The sequence below is a fragment of the Columba livia genome, chromosome W (assembly GCF_036013475.1).
Source record: "Columba livia isolate bColLiv1 breed racing homer chromosome W, bColLiv1.pat.W.v2, whole genome shotgun sequence".
NCBI lineage: Eukaryota > Metazoa > Chordata > Aves > Columbiformes > Columbidae > Columba > Columba livia.
The window spans coordinates 6,400,056-6,411,568 of record NC_088641.1 but is presented as its reverse complement, the minus strand read 5'-3'; the positions used below and the strand labels follow the sequence as shown (position 1 = coordinate 6,411,568).

Genomic DNA, 11,513 nt, shown 5'->3' with positions numbered 1-11,513 from the left:
CGAGGATCACTTCATCTCCTCCCTGTCCTGATGGTGCCCCTTGGGTTGATGTTGGCCCTGTGTCATCATCTGCTGCACGAGTAGTCTTTCTAGTGACTTTCTTACAACCAGCAACTGATGCTGATATGGGTTCACCATCATTTGATTTATTTCCAGAGTCTGAATAACTGTCACAGTGGTTACAGCAGCAACAGTGCCCAGTGTGTGAAGAAGGGGGTGCCGCCTTGTTAGCCTTTGAGGCTGGAGAAGTAATGTTATCTGCAGCGACCTTGGCAGAGGAACTCTGCGGAGGAGCTGTAGCTTCAGCCTGTAAAGCCGCCGTTGGGGGGGCAGTGGCTGCAGCGGCAGCTTTCGCTGTTTTGCTCTTTCTCGAGCGGCTCGGAGTGCTTTTTGCTAAAGCTTCCGAAGACGCACCGCAAATCTCAGGACAACAAAGAGACGCAAACCTCCTGTTGAACGCCATTTCTCTTAACAGAAGCACAAACTGACACACATTCAGTAAACCAGATAACACCATCACAGTTCTATCAAAACTCCAAGGATATTCAAAGCTCTCTAAAAAGTTTGCAAACTGTCCTAGCGAAAAAACGAAAGTATTGTTACTCAGCCTTTCTAAAGATTTGCTCGACCAATTAGCAAACACAGAGCCATACTGCTCTTTAATCTCTCCTGGAGGCTTTTCAAGGTAAAGCAGAAGCGAGTAGAAATTCATTAGCGGCTGCAGTATAATAAAATAAACCAGTGACAAACCACACAGTATCATCATGACCATTGTCCAGTTCCTTGTTGTAATATAATGAATACTTCGATTTAAAAAGAAAGCCCAACACAGATATGGAATCAGTGAGCACAATGTAGGAAATAACTGATACAACTTATGCCATAACATCTTTAAATCAGTGTAATTCACTTTGCCTTAATACAACTAAATAATATCCAAAGCAAACGGACGCGCAAGTATCACAACTCTATGAGTTGGCACCATGCCAAGAAAACTGAAAGGTACGTCAGAGCAGTAGAAAAGCCAAAAATCTTCAAATTTACCCCTTTCTCTTTGCCCCACGTTGGGCGCCAATTATCTGTTGAGGGTTAAGATTGCGGGGTGACAATAAAAACCTGGCAGATGTATTGTTAACCCCCTCTCCTTCCCCCCCCACTTCCCCCTCCCTCTCCCCCCTTTCCACTAAGGAGAGGCAATTGGGAGGAAAAGAAGGACAGAGTGAAGAGAGTTGGAAAAAATTAAAGATGTTTTACTAATGCTACTAATAAGAATAGAGAAAATAACACAAAATATACAAAACCAATCTTGAAAGTCTCAGCAACTGCAGAGCCAGCACCTGAAGTCCTGGATTAGACTCTGCAGCCAATCGGAGCTGGATTCAGTCTCTCATTAGGCCTCAGTTCGCAGGGACGACTAGCAAGGTCCTCTTCTAATGTCGGCCATAAGCAGAAGGGAAAAGGGAAAAAGGGAAAAAGGGACGAGATCCTCGAGATCTCCCACTTTATATGAAGTATTCACGTGAATGGAATGTTATACACAGTTGGTCAGTTTCTTGCTCACTTGCTTCTCGTCGCCCCTCTCGCGAGATGTCCATCCGTGCTTATCAATAAGTTTGCATTCCATTGCTAGGTTTACCAAAACATGTGTCTGGTTCTCCAGGAAAATGCAGTTAATACGAAGGCTTTAGCTGACAGGCAAATTCACTAAAAGAGAAACTTGTTTTTAACAAAACCAGGACAAATGTGCAAAGGAAAAATGTCTTAAAGTGAGAGAAATATCACCAGTTCATATTGGACACAAGGGAATAATTTTGTCACAAATTAATTCCTTTAATCCGTTTTCTTGTCAGAAACCTCTGTGGATCTCTTTGCGGCAATTCCATTTGCAACCCTGTTGCTTTCAAACTGCAAAGAAAACACAGAGTCATTAACGAGATGTCAAAAATAAAGGACTTCACACCCAGAATAGTTACAGCTGGTGACAAAAAGGACTTTTAGAAGCAAGGGCAGCGAAGAAATCTGCACAAGAACCAAAGGGCCGGTGTCTCTTTTAGATTTACACCTTAGCAGGGAGGAAATAAGGGCAGAGACAACATATACAAATCTTTGCATTTTGTTAGAAGAAACAAATAATAATGTTTTCCCCCATTATGAGTGGCAGAGCTTGCTGAAAAGTGCTTTTTTTTTTTAATTCTGCTTCATGCATCTGGCGTGATGCACCAATTATTTGACTTCTTTCTCCTCTGAAAGAATAGCCAGTCATTAAAAACATAAAATTAACCAAGTTGTTTGAGAAGACAGGTACAATTCCTATCCTTCCAAGACCAAGAAGTTGTCTTAAAACATCTATTTCCAGCTGGTTCAGCACCAGTAACTCCCTTTCATAAGAAAATAGCTACAAAAACATCTGTAAAAAACCCCAACTATTTACATTTTAGTGCTGCCAACCCCAAACTATCGCTGGGTGTTTGATTTGGACTTTCCCTGTTGAGCTTTGGACTTTCCCATCTTACTTTATAAACTACAAATTCATCCTCCTGATCTCTTTTGGCAGCAGAAGGTGCCCGTGGGTTTCCAGTGTTGCCTCCTTGACCTCGTTTCGGGGCCGCAGTTTCTTCCACCACTTTCTTGGGCCACATGCGCTTCACGAAGGGTGCAATAAGTGGGTAAATATACGGCTCGAGGAATTTCTTGTAGACCCAGAGGAGGATGGGGATGACGATACATGGAATGCACACCATGGTTTCCTCTCCTTCTGTCACAAAACTGATGAGGGGAAAAAAAACCCAACAATTTAGGATGCCATGAGCTAAGAAAACAATCTTAAATCATGAATAAGGATTGCAGTTGATATTCGAACACAGAAGAGTCTTTACTAATGTTATAAATAAGAGCCAATAAATCGATTCTGAGTCAATCAATCGAATTTATTTAGCAAGCGGTAATTAGGCAAAACAGCGCTGGGTGACCGGGGGAAGCTCAGTTCCGCCAACAGGCACACCAAATCAACCTTTCGTATGTGCTTATATACGTTGTGCATTCGTTTACGTGCTGGGAATTTCCGTCTCTGGAACTTTTGTTATCTGTTGCAACATCCGAGCGCTTTGTTATCTGTAACACCATCTGGGAGTCCTATTATCTGTGGTACCATCCGGGAGTCCTGTTATTTATGACACCATCCGGTAGTCCTGTTATTTATGGCACCACCTGGTAGTCCTGTTATTTATGGCATTGTCTTTAACTACTACTACAAGGTTCTACAAAACATAATCAAACTCGCACAAGCACAGTTACTGCTTACAATAATATGCATAATACAATTGAATCCTACTCGATTTGTTCAACATTAACAATTTTGACCATCACTTATTACAATTCCCCCCTTTTTTTTTTTACTCATTTATTTGTTGATCAAATCGAGTTACCGCTTTTCGGGCTAGTAAGGTTATTTCAGCTTCTTCATCAGTTCCATGTTTCTGTAGCAACATAAGGTGTACCCGCTCTACACGGTTTTTAACTAGTCCAATAAGTCGATTTAGGATACAGGGTCCAAAGGTTAGGGTGAGTAATAATATCATCAAGGGTCCAGCTATTGTGGATAGCAATGTAGTTAGCCACGGGGACTGAATAAACCAAGACTCGTACCACCCTTTTGTAGCTTCTCTTTCCCTTTTTCTCTGTTCCAGTCTCTCCCTTAATTTTACCATCGAGTCTCGGACTACCCCTGTGTGATCTGCATAAAAACAACACTCTTCCTTCAAGACTGTGCATAGTCCACCTTGCTGTAAGAAAAGGAGATCCATCCCTCTCCTGTTTTGCAACACCACTTCAGATAGCGAGGTTAGAGATCTCTCTAAGGCGGTTATGGAGTTTTCAGTTCTCTCTAGGTCCTCATCTATCGCAGTCTTCAAGGAACTGAATCCTTGATTTTGTTGAACAAGTGAAGCTATCCCTGTTCCTGCTCCGGCTACCCCTAACCCTAGCAACGTAGCTATAGTAATGGCTGTAATGGGTTCCCGTTTGGTACAATGGAGCCCTGTATCCCAAATATCATACATTACATTTTCTTGATGATACAATATCCTTGGGATGATGGTAACTAACATGCAATACTCTCGGGAACTGTTGAACACCTTTAAAGACACACACGGAGTAAATCCCGTCCTGGAACATATCCATTTTGTTCCATTCGGGGGAATAATATATCCTGTGGTTTCGTTAAGGCTCGGTACGATATTCCCACAAAGTGGTCTCTTGGAATTTGGTACTTTACCTATACAAGTCCCTGTCCCAGTTACATGTTGCATAGTTATCCCTCTTTTCTGCTTTTCCCAAGGACACTGAATAGGCACAGACTCCTTGCTCATGGTATACCAACGATTATCCCCTATAGCTTCATAAAAGGGTGGATTAACATCATAACACAACCAGCAACCCATGGTTAAGTTGGGTTGCGTATAGTTAGAGTTTGATAAGCAGCCAGGATAATTCCCCATAGAGGATTCAAAGATTCCGGGGCTTCAATATTCAGAGATTTCAAGGCTTCAGTGACAGTTTCCTCTATTATTATTATATTCTCCTTCTCTACTGTCTTTGTCTCCCTACCCAGAGGAGGAGGGGATTTTACTACTGGATTGGGACCTATCGCTCGAGGGGTCGGTTTAACTTCTTCTTTCTTTATGAGAAACATGCTTCCTCTATCAGCACCCAGTTGATAATATCGCATTCCCCAGGTTTTTCTAACAAACCATCCACTATGTTCAGGGTTTGTTATGTTAAGGAATATATATTTATACTCGCCATCACTGTCCCGCTCGTTTCGGTTGCGAGGATAACAGAGTTTTAGTCGGCGGCCTTGGTTTGAAGGAGGAATGCATCCTACAGGTCCCCATCCAACCTTTAAGAACTTATCAGTATTTGCCGGAGGAATTGGCCAGCTTGAGGCAATCACTTCACACCCCCAGTAAGAGCAGTAATAGTGTCCTGGAGTATTACAATACGAGGGCCCTGTGCTGGGGCACATATAAAACCCCATTTTGTTAAGGCATGGCTCAATCTGAACTAATTGGCATAAGGTTACAGTAAAAGAAGGTGACCCTGATGTGGTCTGTTGTTGTATTATCGTTTGGTCCTCCCATCGATAGAGGGTCCATTTAAAAGGTTGGTGAGAACTCCCCTGCTTTGTTGCTATTATTACCGGTAAGGTAAGGAGGATTAGGGAGAGCGACCCGGCCCCTGGTTGGCTGAAAATGAGCCAGTGGAGGTTCATTTTGTTGAGGGTTGTTCTGCTTAACGGAGCTGCTTTATTTTAGGAGTTTTCGGAGGCACTTGCCAATCCCCACAAGGATACCCCTCTGCCTTGCCCTGGGCCTACTCTGTTGCTTCAGAGTAGCCGGGTAAGTTTTCTTCTCGGCAGCAGTTGTAGTCTTCAGGGGACTGCCTCCTGAATTCTCTCCTTATTCTGTCACAACCCACTTTCCAATACTCAACCCAATAGGGCTATTTTCAAATACAAGGGTTTGGCCACTGTCCCGAATCCTCACAGGGTTTGGAACACTTCCTGTATCTTTTCTTACCAAAACGCTTCTTACACTTCCTCTTGGTTATTTTCCAAATGTCTGGACTTATCAGTGATTATTAATATCCTAATGGTATCTAAGGTTTTTTTTCCCAACACTCATTACACCATCGTTCAACATAAGGAAACTTTTTTTTTTTTGCTGTATCCCACACCCGTGACACACGCGACATACCCACGGATTGCATTGCTTACATACAGGACATGCGATGTGCGACTTATGTAATTCCTTACAATTGTCCATAAAAAGCCTAGTATCCAGGGCTATGCGTCACGTGTCTGTTTCCTCTTGAAGGTCAGCTTCAACTCATCCAGTTTCCCGGTGACTTCCCAGTCTGTGTGCAGTATAGGACCTTTTACTCGACTAGCGTGTGTCCATCCTCTTTCCGCGGTGCAGACTGCGATATCTGTGGTGAGTAAAACAAGGAAAGGTCCCTCCCAGGACGGGTTAGTGATGATTCCCTCCATGTTTTTATGAGTACTTGATTTCCTGGTTTGATACGATTTATTGCTATATCTAAAGGTGGTCTCTATACCACCAGACCTCGCTTTAACAGTTCTTACGAAGCCACACAAGCACAAAAGGGCCCGCGGGACTTCACCACACAACACAGGAAAAAAAAAAAAAAAACAAAGAACATATGCGGCAGGGACAACACCTCCCCCCCCAACTCTGCTCGGTCCCCTGGACAGGAGAAACGGCACAGGAGCCACAAAGTGACCTTGGACAGGTGCCACTGTTCACTGATCAACCAGCTGCAAGTCTGGTTCGTGCTGCCAGAGATGCACTTTGCAGACCTACAAAACCCAAGAATTTGCCCCAAATATTTCTACATAGCACAGCATCAAACACATCTTAGTATCTTATTCAGTCTGGAATTCACACCTCAATCTATTGCGATTATGGAAGCCACTGAAAAGTCAATGAAAGGGGTTCTACGAGAGTTGGTCCCCACACTGAACACTAAAACACATGTAAAATAAAAGGGGGCAAACTTCCAAGTCACTATTAGGGACGGTGATAGGTTCGACTTTTTTTTTTTTTTTTTTTTTTTTTTTTTTCAGATTCACCTCCCATTAAAGCAAGAGAAAAGTGCAACTTTGCAGCATGTTTGTTCACATCAAGTTTTGCCTCAAGAACACATTTTGCAGTAACAAAATATGGTCTATAAAGTTGCAAAGTGCACAAGCTGAAGGCACAGAGTACAAGCACATAGGAAAACAGATTTCAAAATACAAAGTAACAAAAAAAGAAATCTGGAATTTAAAACTCCCTGACAGAAGATACATTTATATGGGACCAACTCTTAAAGGTGACAATTTTTAAACTAATGAACAAATATTGCACAATAACAAAGTTTTATTCTTATTAAGTAAAAGCTCCCGAAAATACCTTGAAGTTTAAAGACTAATACACTGACGTGTTAACTAGTTTTAAGAATGTCCTTAATATTAAGAAAAGAGTGCAAAAAGGATTCTTCCATTCTAACACTTTTTGGAAACTGCTGATTCCAGCTGCCCATTTCTTTTATTACCAGCAATGCAGCTTTCTTAGCTTCCTCATCTGCTAAATTATTCCCTCTTATTTGCGTGGAGGTTCCCTTCCGATGGCCCTTTACATAAACTACCGCAATTTGTTTGGGCCCTCTTAATGCCTCCAAAGTTTGCTTTACTAAGGTCTCATGTATTAATCCTTTACCCTGAGAATTCATCAGTCCCCTCTCTTCCCAAATTTTTCCGAACGTGTGAACCACCCCAAATGCATATTTAGAATCTGTAAATATTGTTCCTCTCTTATCTTTTAACAACTGTAATACCCTCAATACTGCGAACAGCTCACAAGCCTGTGCTAACCATCCTGAGTTAAGGGGACCTGCCTCCTTAGTTGTCCAGCTGTTTCCATCTATTATAGCGTATCCTGACTTCCTTTTCCCGTCCACTACCCGTGATGATCCACATAAAAACTCTTCTTCTTCTAAATCCTCTCTTACCTTGGTATAGTTTTACTTTCAATTCCCGATCTTTTATTTCTAAACTAATTCCCAATTCGACCATTAAATCCCTTCCTAATAGGTTATATTCAGCTTCAGGCACTAATAAAAGGGACCCTATCCCTATTCGGGATGGGGATTCTATTTCTACCCCTTTAATTACTAGTACAGAAAAGGGGTCTCCTTTTGCTCCTAGTACTTCTCTTTTCTCCAAAGATGGAGCACATCCCCGGGGCAGTTTGGACAATAGATCTTTCTGCCCCCGAATCTTACCAGGAATTCCATTTCCTGGCACTGGGGACCTAACTTTAATTTTATCAAGGGCTCTGTTGTTTTAGGAGTCCCCAGCAGATAGAGCCCCTGACACCCCTACTCAGCATAATACATTTTCTCATCCTGTATACGTTTCCTACAACTCCTTCGCATATGTCCCTTCCTCTGACAGTAAAAACATTCGATTTCCTTCAAGTCCTTCAGTCCGACTTGACTTAGCTTGCCTCTTCTGAGTCTCTTCCTCCCTTCTCACATAAACCTTCTGTGCTTCCCTTAGCAACTCATCCAACCCTTTCTCTTGCCAATCTTCCAACTTTTCTAACTTCTTTCTAATATCCGGCCATGACTTCGCCACAAACTGTGTTTTTAAAAAGGGCTTGCCCGACTGGTGTCATAGGGTCTATCCCAGAATAAAGCTGCAAGCTCTTTCTTAGTCTTTCTAACCATTCTGTGGGAGTTTCATCTTTCTTTTGTTGTTCATTAAAGGCTTTATTTATGTTCTGCCCTCGAGGGACAGATTCCTTAATCCCTTGGACGATTATAGTGCAAAGATCTCCCATATGGCCCCTGTGTTCCGGGTTTTGATTATCCCAGTTAGGGCGCTGCTGGGGCCACTTAATGTCAGCACCCGGCCCTTGTTGGTGCCGTTGGTAAAGATTTAGGGCCTGACAAATCCAATTCTCATATGACCCAAAAATTGGCCAAAATAAATGATCTGGTCTAATCTGCTGGTTTCCCCAGACATGCATGCAATAGTAAACCATCTTTTCCCTATTTTTGTTTCGCGTGCTAGACCTCTCCGTGGGTCCCTTCCCCATGAGATCAGAAGGCTTGCCCTTCTTCTGTCCCATCTTCCGGAGTGTCTCCTTTTCACACACACACACGCACCCCTCGTTCATGGCTCACGCCCTCGCGGGCTATGAGAACCGCACTACTAGAGAGTCCCGCCCTGCCTTACGGCAGGGTCCACACTCACTTCGCTTCCTCCCCAAGCGGGGGGGGGGGGCGTCTCGTTCATGCACACTCCAGGATACCCACCCCAACCGAACGGAATTGCTTTCTATACTTACCCTCCCCGGGGTCTTCGTCCAGTTCTTCGTGCACAAAGGTTTACAGGGTTCAATTCTTTTGCCTAATTACCTAAATTTAGGGTTCGGAGGTTAAGGTTTCAGGGCGATCCTCCGTCCACTCCAGGGCCGTCTGAAAACGGGACGGGGCGCCTCCCTGAAGTTTAGGAGTCCCTCCCAGAGATCCTTAATCCGAGTCACAGCACCAAAATTTGTTATAAATAAGAGCCAATAAATCGATTCTGAGTCAATCAATCGAATTTATTTAGCAAGCGGTAATTAGGCAAAACAGCGCTGGGTGACCGGGGGAAGCTCAGTTCCGCCAACAGGCACACCAAATCAACCTTTCGTATGTGCTTATATACGTTGTGCATTCGTTTACGTGCTGGGAATTTCCGTCTCTGGAACTTTTGTTATCTGTTGCAACATCCGGGCGCTTTGTTATCTGTAACACCATCTGGGAGTCCTATTATCTGTGGTACCATCCGGGAGTCCTGTTATTTATGACACCATCCAGTAGTCCTGTTATTTATGGCACCACCTGGTAGTCCTGTTATTTATGGCATTGTCTTTAACTACTACTACAAGGTTCTACAAAACATAATCAAACTTACACGAACACAGTTACTGCTTACAATAATATGCATAATACAATTGAATCCTACTCGATTTGTTCAACATTAACAATTTTGACCATCACTTATTACACTAAGATATTAAAGTTTCAAAAATGCTGCGCGTTCCAATGTTATAAAGTCCTCAACAAGGGAAATATTTGTGATGTTTCAATCAAAAAAAGACTAGAGTTTGCATTAATTCATCATTCCTACAGCTGGAACGTAGTAAAACACATCCAGAAAATAAAAAGGTTTTGCCTAAACCACATAAATACAGTTTAATCAGTGAACTGCAGATATTAGCTCAGTTCTTACTCTAACAAAGGGTCCAAAAGGTTTGTTTTTCTCATTTTCTTCTTATTTCAGGTGCAATTAAATGACAGGACTGAAATCCATCTAATGGCTGAAGGGCAGGTTGGCGAGAGGAGGGAGGAAAATCCTTGTCAGGATTTGAGAAAAAGAGAAAAAAATGAGAATATGGGTTACTGCCTTCCTCCCACACAGGAGGAACTGCTTCATCCCACACTCATCCTGTAAAATTACCCAAATTATTAAAATTTTAATCCTTTCTTCTCTCCCAAAACCAGGAAATCTTCAAAAACAGCAGCCTGAAATTTGTGATCAAAACAGAAGAAAACCAAAGCGCAGGGACGGAAACGTAAGCAGGATTAGAGCTGTCCCTGTATTTGATATATTAGATTGAATATATTAGACACACTCTGCTGCACAGCGCAGCTTTGCCCTTCACATCTCTCTTTTTTTAAGCTGCCAATATCCCAAATTCTCCCATTAAGCAGCAAAACAAAAGCTTCCCGGGATGGAGAACAAAGAGGCAGATGTGCACGCTTTGTTTGGGATCAGTTTCGCTTTTTTTTTTTTTTAAGCTGGCCTAAAGATTTTTTAGCCCCAGGACCAATTTCCAGTTGACTAATTCCACATGTAGCTTTGGCTGCTTCAGATGTAGTTTTTACAGAATCTGTTAATCCCTGAAATCAGAGAAGAATCTTAAATTGAGACAACACAAATGAGTTTACCCATTTAAAAAATAATTCAGGTATTCTCCCTGCCACAACTTCTGAAATACTAAATTTCTAGCAAGATGATGTGGATTCATCCATTATAGAAGAAACACCCTGGGCTGTCTCCGCAGCCTCTTAACGTCTGAATTCCGGACCAAAAATGAATTCAGACCTATGCCAGACACAAAATTCAGTGGAAATAGGTCCTAATATGTTTAAAAATTGGTCATTAGTTTCTTCTGTGATTTTTAATGCAGGGAATTTTTAGGAAAAAAAAAAAAAAAAACACCACAACCAAACACAAACAGGCAAATGTTCAAATTTAACAGCAAGCGTGTTCCTTTGTGATGTGAGCTTTTGTTTTTGTCAGGCACCATCTATTGGGTCAGCAAAGAAAAAGCATGACATAGGAACTGAAGTACATTTGGGATGTTTTGGTTTGTTTGTTTTTTTTTTTGGAACTTGGTCGTTACTCGACTGTTATTATAGAACAGGAAAAAAAAGTCAACGCAGACAAAAGGCCTTAATTTCTCTTTCCATAAAGGATGAACTCGTCTAGAATGGCTAATTTCTGTGATCCACTCCGGTTCTGTTTCTGATGCCCAGGCCCAATTCACCCCGCCCGCTCCCCATTAACGGAGCCCCTCCGGCCGCGGGGAAAGGACCAAAGGGCCGAGACGAGGCCGGTCCCCAGGGACAACTCCAGCCCGGCAGAGCAAGAAGAGACTCCCGGGCCACAGCCCTGGCGGTTCCCGCCCAGCCCCGCATTTACCTCAACAGCGAGCGAGCGCCGAGATCGGCCGCCCCGCCCTCCACCGCCGCACCCGGCTGACGCGCAGTGCGGATTCTCCACGAATGGGAGAAGGGGGTGTGCGCGTCACGTGGCCCACGCCACGCCCCCCCCGCAGCGGGAGACTCCGCCCCGCGTTACGACGCGGCCGCCCCCGGGTTCTATCGCCCGCCGGCAG

At 43.2% G+C, this 11,513-nt stretch overlaps 1 protein-coding gene across 3 annotated transcripts; it reads right to left on the bottom strand.

The window, feature by feature from the left end:
* Positions 1–447: 447 nt before the first annotated feature.
* On the bottom strand, positions 448–11,397 carry LOC135577074 (UPF0729 protein C18orf32 homolog). Of its 3 annotated transcripts, none has more exons than XM_065044735.1 (3): positions 11,318–11,397; positions 2,514–2,766; positions 448–1,905 (listed from the first exon to the last, which is right to left on the bottom strand). In XM_065044735.1, the coding sequence occupies exons 2-3, from the start codon at positions 2,739–2,741 to the stop codon at positions 1,831–1,833; spliced, it is 303 nt and encodes a 100-aa protein (XP_064900807.1). In that variant the 5' UTR covers positions 2,742–2,766; positions 11,318–11,397; the 3' UTR covers positions 448–1,830. The 3 variants fall into 3 exon arrangements, 2 of the variants coding, with proteins under 2 accessions (XP_064900807.1, XP_064900806.1); XM_065044734.1 differs by having other exon boundaries at positions 760–1,905; positions 5,813–11,392; XR_010468679.1 differs by lacking the exons at positions 448–1,905; positions 2,514–2,766 and adding an exon at positions 2,903–9,965 and having other exon boundaries at positions 11,318–11,372.
* Between the last annotated feature and the right edge of the window lie 116 nt (positions 11,398–11,513).

Bases quoted from the DNA above. Each gene is read 5' to 3' on its own strand.
- LOC135577074 (XM_065044735.1), bottom strand. From the start codon at position 2,741: ATGGTGTGCATTCCATGTATCGTCATCCCCATCCTCCTCTGGGTCTAC. The intron at 1,906-2,513 runs GTAAGATGGGAA...TTTTCTTTGCAG, and splicing joins ATGAATTTGTAGTTTATAAA to TTTGAAAGCAACAGGGTTGC.